Source organism: Saccopteryx leptura, chromosome 8, assembly GCF_036850995.1.
Source record: "Saccopteryx leptura isolate mSacLep1 chromosome 8, mSacLep1_pri_phased_curated, whole genome shotgun sequence".
Lineage (NCBI taxonomy): Eukaryota > Metazoa > Chordata > Mammalia > Chiroptera > Emballonuridae > Saccopteryx > Saccopteryx leptura.
The window spans coordinates 37,347,862-37,360,383 of NC_089510.1; the positions used below are offsets into that span (position 1 = coordinate 37,347,862).

The 12,522-nt window shown below is 39.1% G+C and overlaps 1 protein-coding gene across 1 annotated transcript in view; it reads right to left on the reverse strand.

The window, feature by feature from the left end:
- Nucleotides 1–12,522, reverse strand: part of MYH15 (myosin heavy chain 15) — a 171,190-nt gene that overhangs the window by 52,365 nt on the left and 106,303 nt on the right. The window contains exons 27-28 of the mRNA XM_066346779.1: nucleotides 11,676–12,065; nucleotides 2,891–3,017 (exon numbers count right to left, since the gene is read on the reverse strand). Coding sequence (XP_066202876.1) covers nucleotides 2,891–3,017; nucleotides 11,676–12,065 — 517 coding nt within the window. The remainder of the gene's footprint in view (nucleotides 1–2,890; nucleotides 3,018–11,675; nucleotides 12,066–12,522) is intronic.

Below are 12,522 nucleotides of genomic sequence, written 5' to 3' on the forward strand. Positions count from 1 at the left end.
TTAAGACGTGAAAGCCAAGAAGTTCATGGTGTCATATACATTTCCCAAAATCTAATTTTTGCCTGAAAGCTCCAATTTTATTGCAAAAAATATTCTTAGTTATGTCCTTGAAGTGACAGTTTCACTTTATTTTTGAGAAATATCGGCCAAATATCTAAGTCTGAATTAGCATCGTTTGTCAATCATTCCTTCAAGTAAATGTGATACTTTCTAAAAAACTGCTAGCTTAGCTCAGAACTTGATCACGTGTCACACTTCAGTTTGGAATAGAAGTGTTTATACATACTTCTGGTTGTATCACACAGAATGCTGAAGAGATATATATATATATTCAGGGCCAAAATGTAATAAAATCATTAATCTCAAAGCCCCCTCAAAGGGGTCTGTGGACCAAACTTTGAGAGTCTCTGGGTGGAAACATCATATTTAAAAGGATTCGGAAGAAAGGCCACTCCATTAGGGGGTTGAGACTAATATATCATGTACGGTATATTACAGGCCCAGAACTCACTTAATGTGGCTTAACTGATCACATTTACTCTTGGTGTTCTTTAAAAGCAGAGTATGACAAGCCGGCAGGGCAGGAAAACAATACTTTGATGATAATAGCAAAATAGCAGCAAACAAATCTGGAACATAGACCCAGTAAGGAGAGAGGACCGTTTAATTCACACAAACGCCAAAGGTAAAGGTTAGAATTACAGGAAGACAAAGGTCCTGCATCCTAAGCAGAATTATCGTCTCAGACCCACTTTCATTGTACTTACCCATCAATTTTCTTATCAGAAAAGTAAGTAGAAAATTAATGGCAATAATTAGCGGGAAGTAGGCAATGCTTATCGAAAATTTTATACAACACTTCCCTGAGAGCCAGCTATACAGGGAGTCCCCAACCTTGTCTGGGGACTGTGGAGTCCACACACAGATTATATCCTAACTGGCACAGGAGACCAAAGTGTCATACAGCCTGTCGCCAGCATAAGACAAGTCCTTTCCGGTGTCCCTACTAGAACCAGAAACACTTTTCCCTCAGATTTCCAGGTTTGTAGTTTTGCCAGTTCATTTTAATTTAACTTTGCCTCTAGATTTAGCATCTAGAATCAGAGTTATCCACTGGCAGAGGATTTATACAATCTAAATAGTCTTCATTCTCTTTCTAAAGTAAGTGCCTCTGGACATCAAGAACATATTGTTTATTTTCATTGACCTAGAAATTTCTCTCTGGGAATGTATTACTAAAAACAACTCTAATTACAGACAAACATCCAGCCACATGCTGTTCATAACAGAGAAACAAGTCAAGGTACAGGGCAAGGTTAAGTAAACCACAGTTCCTCTGCTTCATGGATTAAAATAAGCCATTATAAGTGACTAAGATACAAAAAAAGCTTATGACAAATTGAAAAAGGAAAACCCAAAATAGATTGTGTGAATGAAAAATATACTAAACCTGCCAAATTCAGGGGGAGTCTGCATGGCAGGCCTAACAAATTCAGAGATCTAAAGTATAATAAATACACAGACTAGTCTAAACATAAAAATTCTTAGCGAAAAGCGGATCAAGGTGGGTAGTCACATCTTGGACTCTACATGCTGTAAATGTTAATTATCCCGTACCCCTCAATGTTAAAGAAGTCTCTATTTTTCCTTTTATCCAATCTTTACTTTGTTTCTCCCAACCTCTCTATCTATCACCTATGGGTTTCATGTAACCTTTCTTACATCTCCTCCTTTATTCTAATGTATAAAATAAGCTGCAAAACTGCTATTCTCTGGAGCATTTTCCCAATACATTGAGATTTTGCTTCCCCCAGCAGTTGTCATCAGTTTGGCTCAAATATATTCATAAAATTCTCTACAGGTTTGGACATTTCTTATGTTGACAATTGCCACAATGTAAAAGATTGAAAAAAATACAACACACACACACACACACACACACACACACACACCTATCAGTAGTGGATAATAGTAGAGAGTAACCCAGGGGACATTTTTCTACTCATAATTTATCAAACGTTTGTGGAGTGCCAACAAGGAGCAGGCATTGTCCTTGATGATTGACATATTCAGTGAACAAAACAAAGACCCCCACACTCATGAAGCTTATGTTCTGGCAGAGACAGACAAATAATCAAAATAATCATATTTATTATGTCTTGTATGTAGTTTGCTTTAAGGTATTAAATACTATGAAAACCCACCCACACACACACAGAGAAAGTGTGCTCAAATATCACCTTCCCAATAAGTCATATCCTAACTTCCCCCAGGTATCTGATTAACACTCATCTTCAAGTCTTGCAGAATGAATAGGAGACTCCAGATAGAAGAAAGAGCTAAAGCAATACTTTAGGGTGGGAATGTGTCTGGTGTGTTCAAAGCAACAGCAAGGAGGTCAGTGTGGCCAAGATAGAATGAGAGAAAGAGAAGTAGTAGAAGAGGTGTGAGAGATAACGGGGGCCCGATCATGTGGTTCTTGTAGGCTCTGGTACCGACTATGGCTTTTAATGAGTGTAAAAAGAAAAGTACGGGTTTATTATTGAAAATGAGGGGGGAAATGCCTCTTTCAATGGGTACACTTTATAAAACATCATGTCTTGTAGTTGGACAGCTCCTACCATCTTTTGATCTTGAGTGTTTCAGCCAATTGCATATTGCTTTTCCCTTTCATGGAGGAGAGCTAGGCATGGCCTCCCAAAGGGGCACAGAGGAATCCCTTCTCAGACAAGAGCATGTCTGTACACAGGAGTGTATCAGAGGCCTCATCCATCCCCTGGAATCTCAAATGCCCTCTGAGGCTCAGTAGTCGGCTCATCATTTCAGCTGTCCCCTAACCAGTCTGCTGGGAGTGAGGCTCAGTCATGAATGAAGCAGTATGTTTACTTACTGTTCTCATTCTGTAGCTTTGTCTTCTGTGCTGTCAGGTCATTTGCCAACTGAGTCGCTTCACCTAGTTTTACATTTGCTTCATTTAAGCGCTCCTTATACAGAGTACAGAGCTTCTCAGCATTAGCCTACAAGTTGAGAAAGAAGGGTTGGACATGACTCAGAGAACTGATGCTGAATTAGCTGCATGAGGAGGGAGGGGAGGCCAGGGGAGAGAAGGGGAGAGAAGAGAGTGGAAGGGGGAGAGAAGGGTAAGGATGGAGGGGTGGTTCCTGAGACCCTTGTGCTCTCTTCTTCCCTGAAGACCACAGCCAGCATGGAGAAACCACACTGAATTTAAGCAAGCACAATAAACTCAAGGTTTGGCACCTTAAGGAGCCCAAACTTTTTGGAATATAGGTGTCAATTAAAAAAATCCAGTTCTCTAGGTATTGGACCCTCTCCAGAGTTCTTTGGTCTTCTGGAAGAGAACATGTCAAATACTGACGAAGTAAAGATTCACTTCCTGAAATTATATATTTAACCATCTTTCTCTCCCACTAAAATGTAAATGCCATGAGAGTCAAGATTCTATTTAATCACAGATATACCTCTTGTGCCTACAATAGCGCCAAACACATACTAGGAGCTCAAAAAACAAGGGGGTACTTGCAAAAGAAAGAGACGAAAAAGGTAAAAGAAGAAGGAAGGATAGTCAAAGGGTTAAGCAAGCAGGATGGGAGAAAGTAGATACATGTAAGCAGAAGTCTCTTAATAATAGAAATTTGAATGTCAAAACATCTGCACCCTCCTGATCATGAAGGCTGCAGCTCAAGATAATTCTATTGGGTTAATACTTCAATCACAATCTGCATCTTCTCAGAATTGGTTTTTCATGCTTGTTGAAAAGGATATGACATTTGGCCTTTGCACTTCCACCTGGTTTGGGTAACCAATCTAATCACTGAGTTCTTTCCATATTCTGGAAACTGACGCTAATGACTTTGAAACCCAATATTCATGGGACCAACAGCTGCCAAATATAAACTGGTGTCATCCTCTTTACTTAGCTTTCATTTGTATTCTTTGTATTATTTGGTCAATTAATTATTTTTGTATTATTAATTAATTAATACAATTAATTATCTTTGTATTATTTGGTAAAATCACATAACCATTTTTGTGTTTTTCTCTTTAAATGAATTAAATATCAATCCATACAACTGCCCTAGGAGACTTTTGTCTATAAAGAAAGAGTTCTATGGAAATGGCAGAATAAGACAAAGAAGGGATCACACCATAGGCATTTGAGAAAATGGTGACTCTGATGGTAAACCTAATAGTCTCAGTGTTAACCTAATTTTTGTGATGTAGCAATGGCCAAGATCCAGGAACATTTCAAAAGTGATTCCAGGTTTGGTTTTCTGGGAAACTTCTAAATTAGCAAATATCCTGAGCTCTCCAGCTGGAGTCTATCTACACTGTTCTCTTTAAGTGCATAGTGACTATTCTAAACTTCCCATGAAAGACTACTAGATTATATCCTCTTATATCTCCAAAGCCCAATACAATGCCTGACACACAAAAAAGCTCTTAAATGTTTGACATTCAAATTATTGCAGACTTTAGTGAGAGTATAGCCATCATACCCACTAAAGTTTACTTAGAGGTTGTAGTCAAATCTTCTTATAAACTCCCCAATTTTTTTTTAAACTTTGTCAGGATATTATCCTCAAATTAGCAATCAAGTGAAGAGCCAAGTCAGGTAGGTATATATGCCCATTTGGAAGCTAACGAGAAAGGTCATGTAGTTCTAGCTCACAGATGCTCCACAGTACACCCAGAATTGTTGGTGGTTGTGAAACCACACCTGGCAGCTATTCCACAACATCTTCTCATACAATGCCATCAGCACCACAAAGATTAGAGCGTTGATGTTAAATGCCAGGCACATTCAATTATCCATACTCTCTGATGATATCAGAAGAAAGCTATACTTATGATAAATGTAATAGTATTTAGATGGTCTGAAATTCCATAATTATATTTTGAATGTTGACTATGTTTGTTCTCATTTCTGAAAGTTGGCTCACTCGTTGTTTTTCACACAATATCTCTTAAGAGTTTAGATTGACTCTGTTTTATAAATGAGAAAAGAGTTAGACAGGCAAAACACCTTGTCCAAATTCACACAGCTAGTAAGTGTTGGAAGTAGGATTTAAATTGATAACTGCATGCTGCATGTGTAGGTGCAAAAAAAAAAAAAAAAGCCAAATACTACATTCCTAAGCATATGTTAAATGCATTAGTAATAATAAAAGGAATTGATGTCTTAGATGGTTCAAATTGTCATGAATCCTGATCCCCAGAGGAAACTGAATATGATGAGTGTTAATTATTTTTATTTTATGTTGTCTCCAATAATAAATGACCCATTAACTGGGCCTGGAGGAATACATCCAGGTGTGAGAAATGGCACTTCTCTTTATGGCCCTGAATATGCTATGTGAGGCGCTTGTTTGCTCAGGGTGAATTAACACAGATCTCTATAAGATGGCTTAGTCACTGATGTGTGGAAATGGCAAATAGAAGAGCCAAAGAACTCTGCTTTCAAGAGACGCTGTGTGGTAGAGCTCAGCTCGGCTGTGCATATATCTGCAGAGTAGGCAGTCTCCTGGGCAGACAGAAAAGGCACTGGTCCTTAGGCATAGCTTCAAATGGTAATATCTATGGACACTGCTAACCATTGGTATAGTGCTTTCAATTTACAAAATACTTTAATACAGGCCCTGGCCAGTTGGCTCAGCGGTAGAGCGTCGGCCTGGCGTGCAGGGGACCCGGGTTCGATTCCCGGCCAGGGCTCATAGGAGAAGTGCCCATTTGCTTCTCCACCCACCCCCCTCCTTCCTCTCTGTCTCTCTCTTCCCCTCCTGCAGCCAAGGCTCCATTGGAGCAAGGATGGCCCAGGCGCTGGGGATGGCTCCTTGGCCTCTGCCCCAGGCGCTAGAGTGGCTCTGGTCGCGGCAGAGCGACGCCCCGGAGGGGCAGAGCGTCGCCCCTGGTGGCCGGGTGGATCTCGGTCGGGCGCATGCGGGAGTCTGTCTGACTGTCTCTCCCCATTTCCAGCTTCAAAAAAGAAAAAAAAATACTTTAATAGATAGGATCTTCAAAGATAATGAGATTGTTTATCTAAAGGTGGCCTGTGCAGGAATAGAGCCATCAAAGGGGTTGTACCTTTAAAAGAACTTCACATTTAAGAATAAGGATAGGCACTTAATTTTGACACCAAGAAAGAAGAGGTTAATAGAAAAATGCACATCCATCCTAAAGCTGGTTCTTAAAATGATGCATAAAAATGCTGCCTCCCAGAAATGCAGAAACCAATGAGAATTCAAAATAATCAAAATAATTGTGAGATTGCTTATAACTTCTAAATTTCCTTGGGCCTCTCTGTCAGCATAATATGTTTTTGAAAATGCTTCCATTTCCAATGTACCTTTGAGTATTGGCATTTTTCTGGAATTATAATTCAGGAAAAAGAAAGTAAACAACACAAGAAAAAGTTCAGCATAATGAATATATGCCTATGAGAGTGAACAGAATCAATTTATCCCACCATAAAATGTTTAAGGCAGCAGCAGAAATGTGGTCACCCACAGATACACATAGGATTTAGAGTTGGGGCCCATGTATGACATATGACTGTGTAACTGTGGACAAATCACTGCATTTTTGAGCCAAAGAATTCCCAAAATTCTGTGTAATTTTCACATGTGTAAAAGTTAATGATAGTGATTGACAGCATAGGCTATGCAAAGCAGGTAGTAAATGTGAGTAAAATAAGACCTAGTTTCTGTCTTGGAGATGCTTTCTATTTATGCAAAGTAAAGCGACTACAACACAGCTGTATGGGACCCCAAAAGTGCTACAGGAATTCACAAACAGATACATGTGAGTATGGAAAGTTGAAATTGAGCATTCCACGGAAAAGGTTGAGTCTGGGGAAGGCAGAAGTTCTCAGATCACTTGTAAGCAGGGAGATGATTCAGTAAAGCTATGTCTAGATGTATTAATATAGCTAATGGCTACTGTATAGGATGGATTGGAAAAGAGAAGACCAGAAGCAAAAAAATGATAATTTAGGAAACCACTGCAATAGTCCCTTAAAAGGTAATAAAAGTGCTGCATGTTCATGGGCATGGACTGGAAATATAAACTAGTTGCAGAATTGATCTGATGCAATAATTGACTGGAAAGCAAAGAACAAGAGGAGAAATGTGACCAAGTTCAGGCTTAGAGGCTGAGTGATGGGAGGAGCCAGGGTGCTAGTGGCAGGAATGTCCAGAGGAAATGCCAGCTTCCAGAGATGATAACTGTGAGGTTTGTTGGCAATGGGGGAAGATCATGTGAGGAACCAGACCCAGGAACTTTGGCTGGAACCGCCCACACCCATGTGCGCCAAAAGAAACTTCCCAGGAATCCTTTGGAAAAGAGTGACCGTCTGTCAGCCAATGACATTTTGCCATGTCATATTAACCCGACCACCCTACAGACGCTATAAATTACCCCCACGCGGATCCCCCCCACGCGACTTCTCTGGCCCCCATCTCACGGACCTGAGAACATCGTCCAGCAAGCACTCTACTAAATAAATAAAGTTTTTGCTATTCCACACTTCGTGGCTACGCCCTTCCTTCTTCCTCAGTGGGGAAAAATCCCTTACAATAACTTTGGTTTTAGAGATGCTGATTTGAGAAAAAGAAATCACTACTCATCTTTGAAAGAACATTTTAAGGAAATGCTTCTAAGAAAAGTGGGGGAAATAAAAGACATTGAAGGAATTAAAGGAGTAAGGTAGTCATGAGGTATATATCTTCCTTTGGAAGCTAATCTCCAAAAATGGCCCTCTAATGAGCCACCCCTCTGGTATTCATAACCTTGTGTAGACTCCTGGTCCTGTGACTGGTAACTAATAGGAGTCACAGAGTCACTTACTGCATTGGAAATCTACCTCAGAATAATCTTTGCAGCTCCTGCCTTGGTTGGTCTCTTGGAATATGTACTTGGTCTTAGTGCCTTGAATTGCCATATAAGAAGTCCATGTCTCCTGTGACTGCTATGCTATGAGGAAGCCCAAGCTAGCCATGTGGAAGAGGTCACACAGAAAGAGAGATGTCCAACCAGCACCCAGCTGTTCTAGCTATCCCAGCTCAGGAGCCAGACATCTGAGTGAATAAAAATCAGATGATTCTAATCTCAACCACCACTTAAGCTAAGCCTGTCAAGCCCCAGAACTGGGAGAGGTAATACTAAATTGTTGTGTTCAGCTCCAAGGTTTGAGGGTTATTTGTTATACAGCAACAGGTAAACAGAACACTACTCTTTGGTAAGGAGACAGATTAAAGCAGATATAGACAGAAAAGTCTCAAAATTCTTTTCAAAATCCAATAACTCATACCTAAAGAAAAGTCTTCTTGTATTTTACATTTTTAATGGGTTAATAACACTGGGGAACAATATATTTTTATTTTCTGTTGCATGAGGTTTTAGAACTGTTTCTATATATTTCTAAATCTCTGATTCCAAATCTGAAATCTGTTTTTTGCTGCATGCTCCAGTTTTTATGCAATTTTAATTTATTTTTGTTACAGTTAATGGCATGCATTGGTTTTTAAATTGGAGTTAAAGGGCAATGACTCTTGGATTGAACATAACCACAAGGCAATTAATGTTTACAAACATCACTTTTACATAATTGTAGCTTTTTTAAATGTAAAAAATTATTATCTTATTTTGTTTTAAGATTGAATCATGGCTTCTTCAGTAGGCGTAAATGTAAGAATAGTCCTGACACCTTTTGTTATACATGTGGCTGTTACACACTTCAACGTCAAAGGCGCAATATTTCATCATTTGTGACATGTGCATATATTGCCTATTTTCAAGTTCCCCTTGGTGATCAAGACAAGAATTGGGCTCCTCATATTGTGTGTCATAATTATGAGGAAATGCTTCGTGAGTGGACAAAAGGAAAATGCAAAGGAATGCCTTTTAGTATTCCCATGGTTTGGCGTGAACCTAAGGACCACAGCAGTGTCTGTTATTTCTGTCTGATCCATACAAAGGGCATCGGCAAGAAAAAAATGGCATATGGTCGCATATTCTAATATTCCTTCAGCAATAAGAGCTATCCCACACTCTGAGACACTCCTGGATCCAGTTTTCAATAGTTTTATTTCTTCTAAGGACAAAGAAAGTGAACATGGTGTTCAAGTGTATTTTGATAAGATGCATGAGGAAATGGTTGTAGAATCTGAAGGGTCTTCTTTTGATGCCAAGCAGTCATTAACCCCTCAGCAGTTTAGCCAGCCGAACTGAATGACTTAGTAAGAATGACATAAAAATTGTCCTCAATTTTCTGAAGTAAGAGGAGCATAACTGGATCATTTGTGTGGATCTTAAAATGGTAAATTTTCTGCTAGGACAACAGAGAGGTTTCACAAAGTATCCTTGCTTTCTGTGTTTGTGGGACAGCCGAGCTTGAGAGAAACAATGGACACAGAAAGAGTGGCCGAAACTTGAAGCTCGGAAGTAGGGATGCAAAATATTGTGAATGAACCTGTAGTTAATCGAGACAGGACCATTTTCCCCCCACTTCACATCAAATTTGGCTTAATGAAGCAGTTTGTTCAGGCTTTGAATAGAGAAAGTGAATGCTTTCAACATATTATTTCTGCTTTTCCTGCCTTGTCTTTCGAGAAAAGCAGTTGTATTCGATGGACCTCAAATTTGAACCCTCATACGTGACAAAGAATTTGCCAGGAAGATGAATAAGGAGGAGAAAGCAGCATGGCAGTCTTTTGTGGCAGTTACAAAGAACTTCCTTGGCAACAAAAAAGCAGAAAACTATAAACTTCTGGTTCAAAGGATGCTGTTGGCTTTCCGTGACATTGGATGTAACATGAGCGTTAAGATTCACTTCCTGAACAGTCACCTTGATAAGTTTCCTGAAAATCTTGGAGCTGTTAGTGATGAGCAGACTACTGCTGGAGCATTAAACGAGATTGTCCTCAACAAGTACACAAATGCAAGAGCTACAAACGCAAATTTTTGCCTGAATAGAATTTAAATAAGTTTTGCGCAAATTTTATAATTAAAATAAGTGTTTTAATATGTTCTATTTCAAAATTGTAGACAAATTCTGATGCAATCATATCTTTTAGTATATTAGTGTATTTACTGCATTATATAAATTATTATATTTTCACAAAGATGATGCCCAAGAAGACATTCTCCTTCATTATGTTAAACCAAATGTTGAAAATTTTACAATAAGATGAAAACCTAAAATCTTGAATTGCAAAAAAACTGTGGCTTACAAACTAATGTCAGATTTGGGATCAGCACACTTGAATTAGGTAAGAACAAATGTTTTTGTGGATGCAACAAAAATTTTGATCCCCAGTGTAATATTTATGGGGAAGAATATTTTATTCTTTGGGACAAAAAGGAAATGGGTGAGTGAAAAAAAAAGTACAACATAAGGTGAAGAGAGAAGTTTTACTAAATGGTTTTGACCTTATCAGTTAGGTCTTATTTATTGAAAAGAAGAGTTCAAAAAGGCAGAATTAGAACTTGAGGAAGGATTTTCTTTCTGTTTTTAAAAAAATTTTTTTAAGAATAAAGGACTGAGAAGCAATGAAATTCTAGAGAAAGTTGGAAAGTATAAAATTCATGCCTAATTACTATGGATTTATGGCAAACCTATTAACAGTTACATGACTGCATGACTTCCTCCAGAAACGTGAAGAAATAGAAGCATTCCTGGGGATAAACAAGAGGCACAGGGGAGCACAGAGAGAGTGAGGTCTTCTAGGCTCTCACTTGATCTGAGGAAGGCAATCAAAGCCTGCAGAGCATGGAGATATGTTTTCATTGCTGAGTGAGAGAAAATACAGAATACACAAGAGAGAGGACCCAAATCCTCACTAGGTTTATAGTCTATGTAATTGGGGGTAGGGTGGCAGGAATAGTAAAGAGAGCAAACAGGGTGGGGGAGGGGAAGCAGGACCATCATGTTTCTTTCTACTCAATGTGGTCTTTAAAGGGAATTGATGCTAAACATTTAAATGTTTTAGAAACCATTCAATATCTCTAAATAAATGTTACATTTTTCTGGCCATAGTTCATGAAGATCAAGCTTTACTATCAGTTGTCTCTTTTTCAGATGACTACAAATTTTGAGCCTAAGGAAATTTTGCTTTGCTTGACCTAAAGCAAGCCTCTTCTCAACTGCCAGAAGGTAGAATGGTTGCTACCTCTCATCTGATGCTAGTCACCTGAGATGAGAGCTTGCAATGTATAGAGTAAACAGACTCAGTGAAGAAAGAAGATGTCCTAAAACTTTCTTTTAGAGCTTACTGTTTAAAGAGATACCAGAAGACAAGAGGGGGGACAGTTTTCTCCTTTCAGCAGAACTGTTTGTGTCTCCACCGATTCAGACAGAATTTAGAAGTATGAAGGCCACCCAACATAAAGCCATTCTTCAAGAGAGACACACTGTTCACATGGAATTCCAATAAAGCTAGAAGCCATTGTAAGACTACACTCAGGTGATGGCCACGCGACCTTAACAATGACCCCTGAGGTGATTAACAATGACCCCTGAGGTGAGACCTGATCTCGTCAATCTGGAAAACTAAAGCCTCCATTAGCAAATACCTTGAGTCACCAACCTGGTTAATTTTTTCTTTTTTACCGAATTCCATAATCTAAGTCCACAAGAAGGGCTTGAGAATGTTTATTACCTTAGCTCGGGTCATCTGCTCAAGATGGGTCCGATGGTCGTCCACCTCTAGCTGCAAGTCACTCTTGTCTTTTTCTAATTTCTGCTTGATCTGTTGTAGATTTTCTACCTGGGCCTCGAGTTCAGTCAGGCTGTGCGCATGTCTCTTCTTCAAAGAGGCAGAAGTGGCCTCAAAATACAGTGTGGCCACTTCCATATCTTGGCGAAGCTTCTGTACTTTTGCTTCCTGTTTCCTAGTTTTCTCCAGCTGAGCCAAACTGGCTCCTCCTGCCTCCCCCAGCCTCTCGTTCAAGTCTTCCAGTTCTTGGGCAAGGTCAGCTCTCTCCCTCTCCACCTTAGCTCGAGTGGTCTTTTCAACCTCCAGTTCCTCTTTCAAACACTGATTTTGAGTCTGTAGCAATAAATAATTTTTACCTTTACTAAGACCTTGTGGCATATTTTATATTTACGAGCTTTACTCTCTCTATATATTTTAATTTCTCACAGCTAAGAAAAGTAACATAACCTTTTTGCTTCCCATTAAATAGTTAAAGAAGATAGGATACCCCAAAATGAACTAATTTGCTCCAAGTCAGTAGCAAGACCAGAATTAAAATTTGCAGTTCCTCTGTCTCCTAGCTCTTGATGATGAGCAACTCCATTAGGTTATATACATGAAAGAAAAATCTTAGTAAAGAGCGCTTTCCAAGGGAATAGAGAACACCTTCCACATAACAAGAAAAAAGAATTAAAGATAGCTTATAAAAAATAACATGATGAGCTCTATATATAACACCTCACTCGTCTGGAATTTGTTTACCTGACAATCTCAAATATTAGAAACTTGGGCAAAAATCTAATCATTGGAA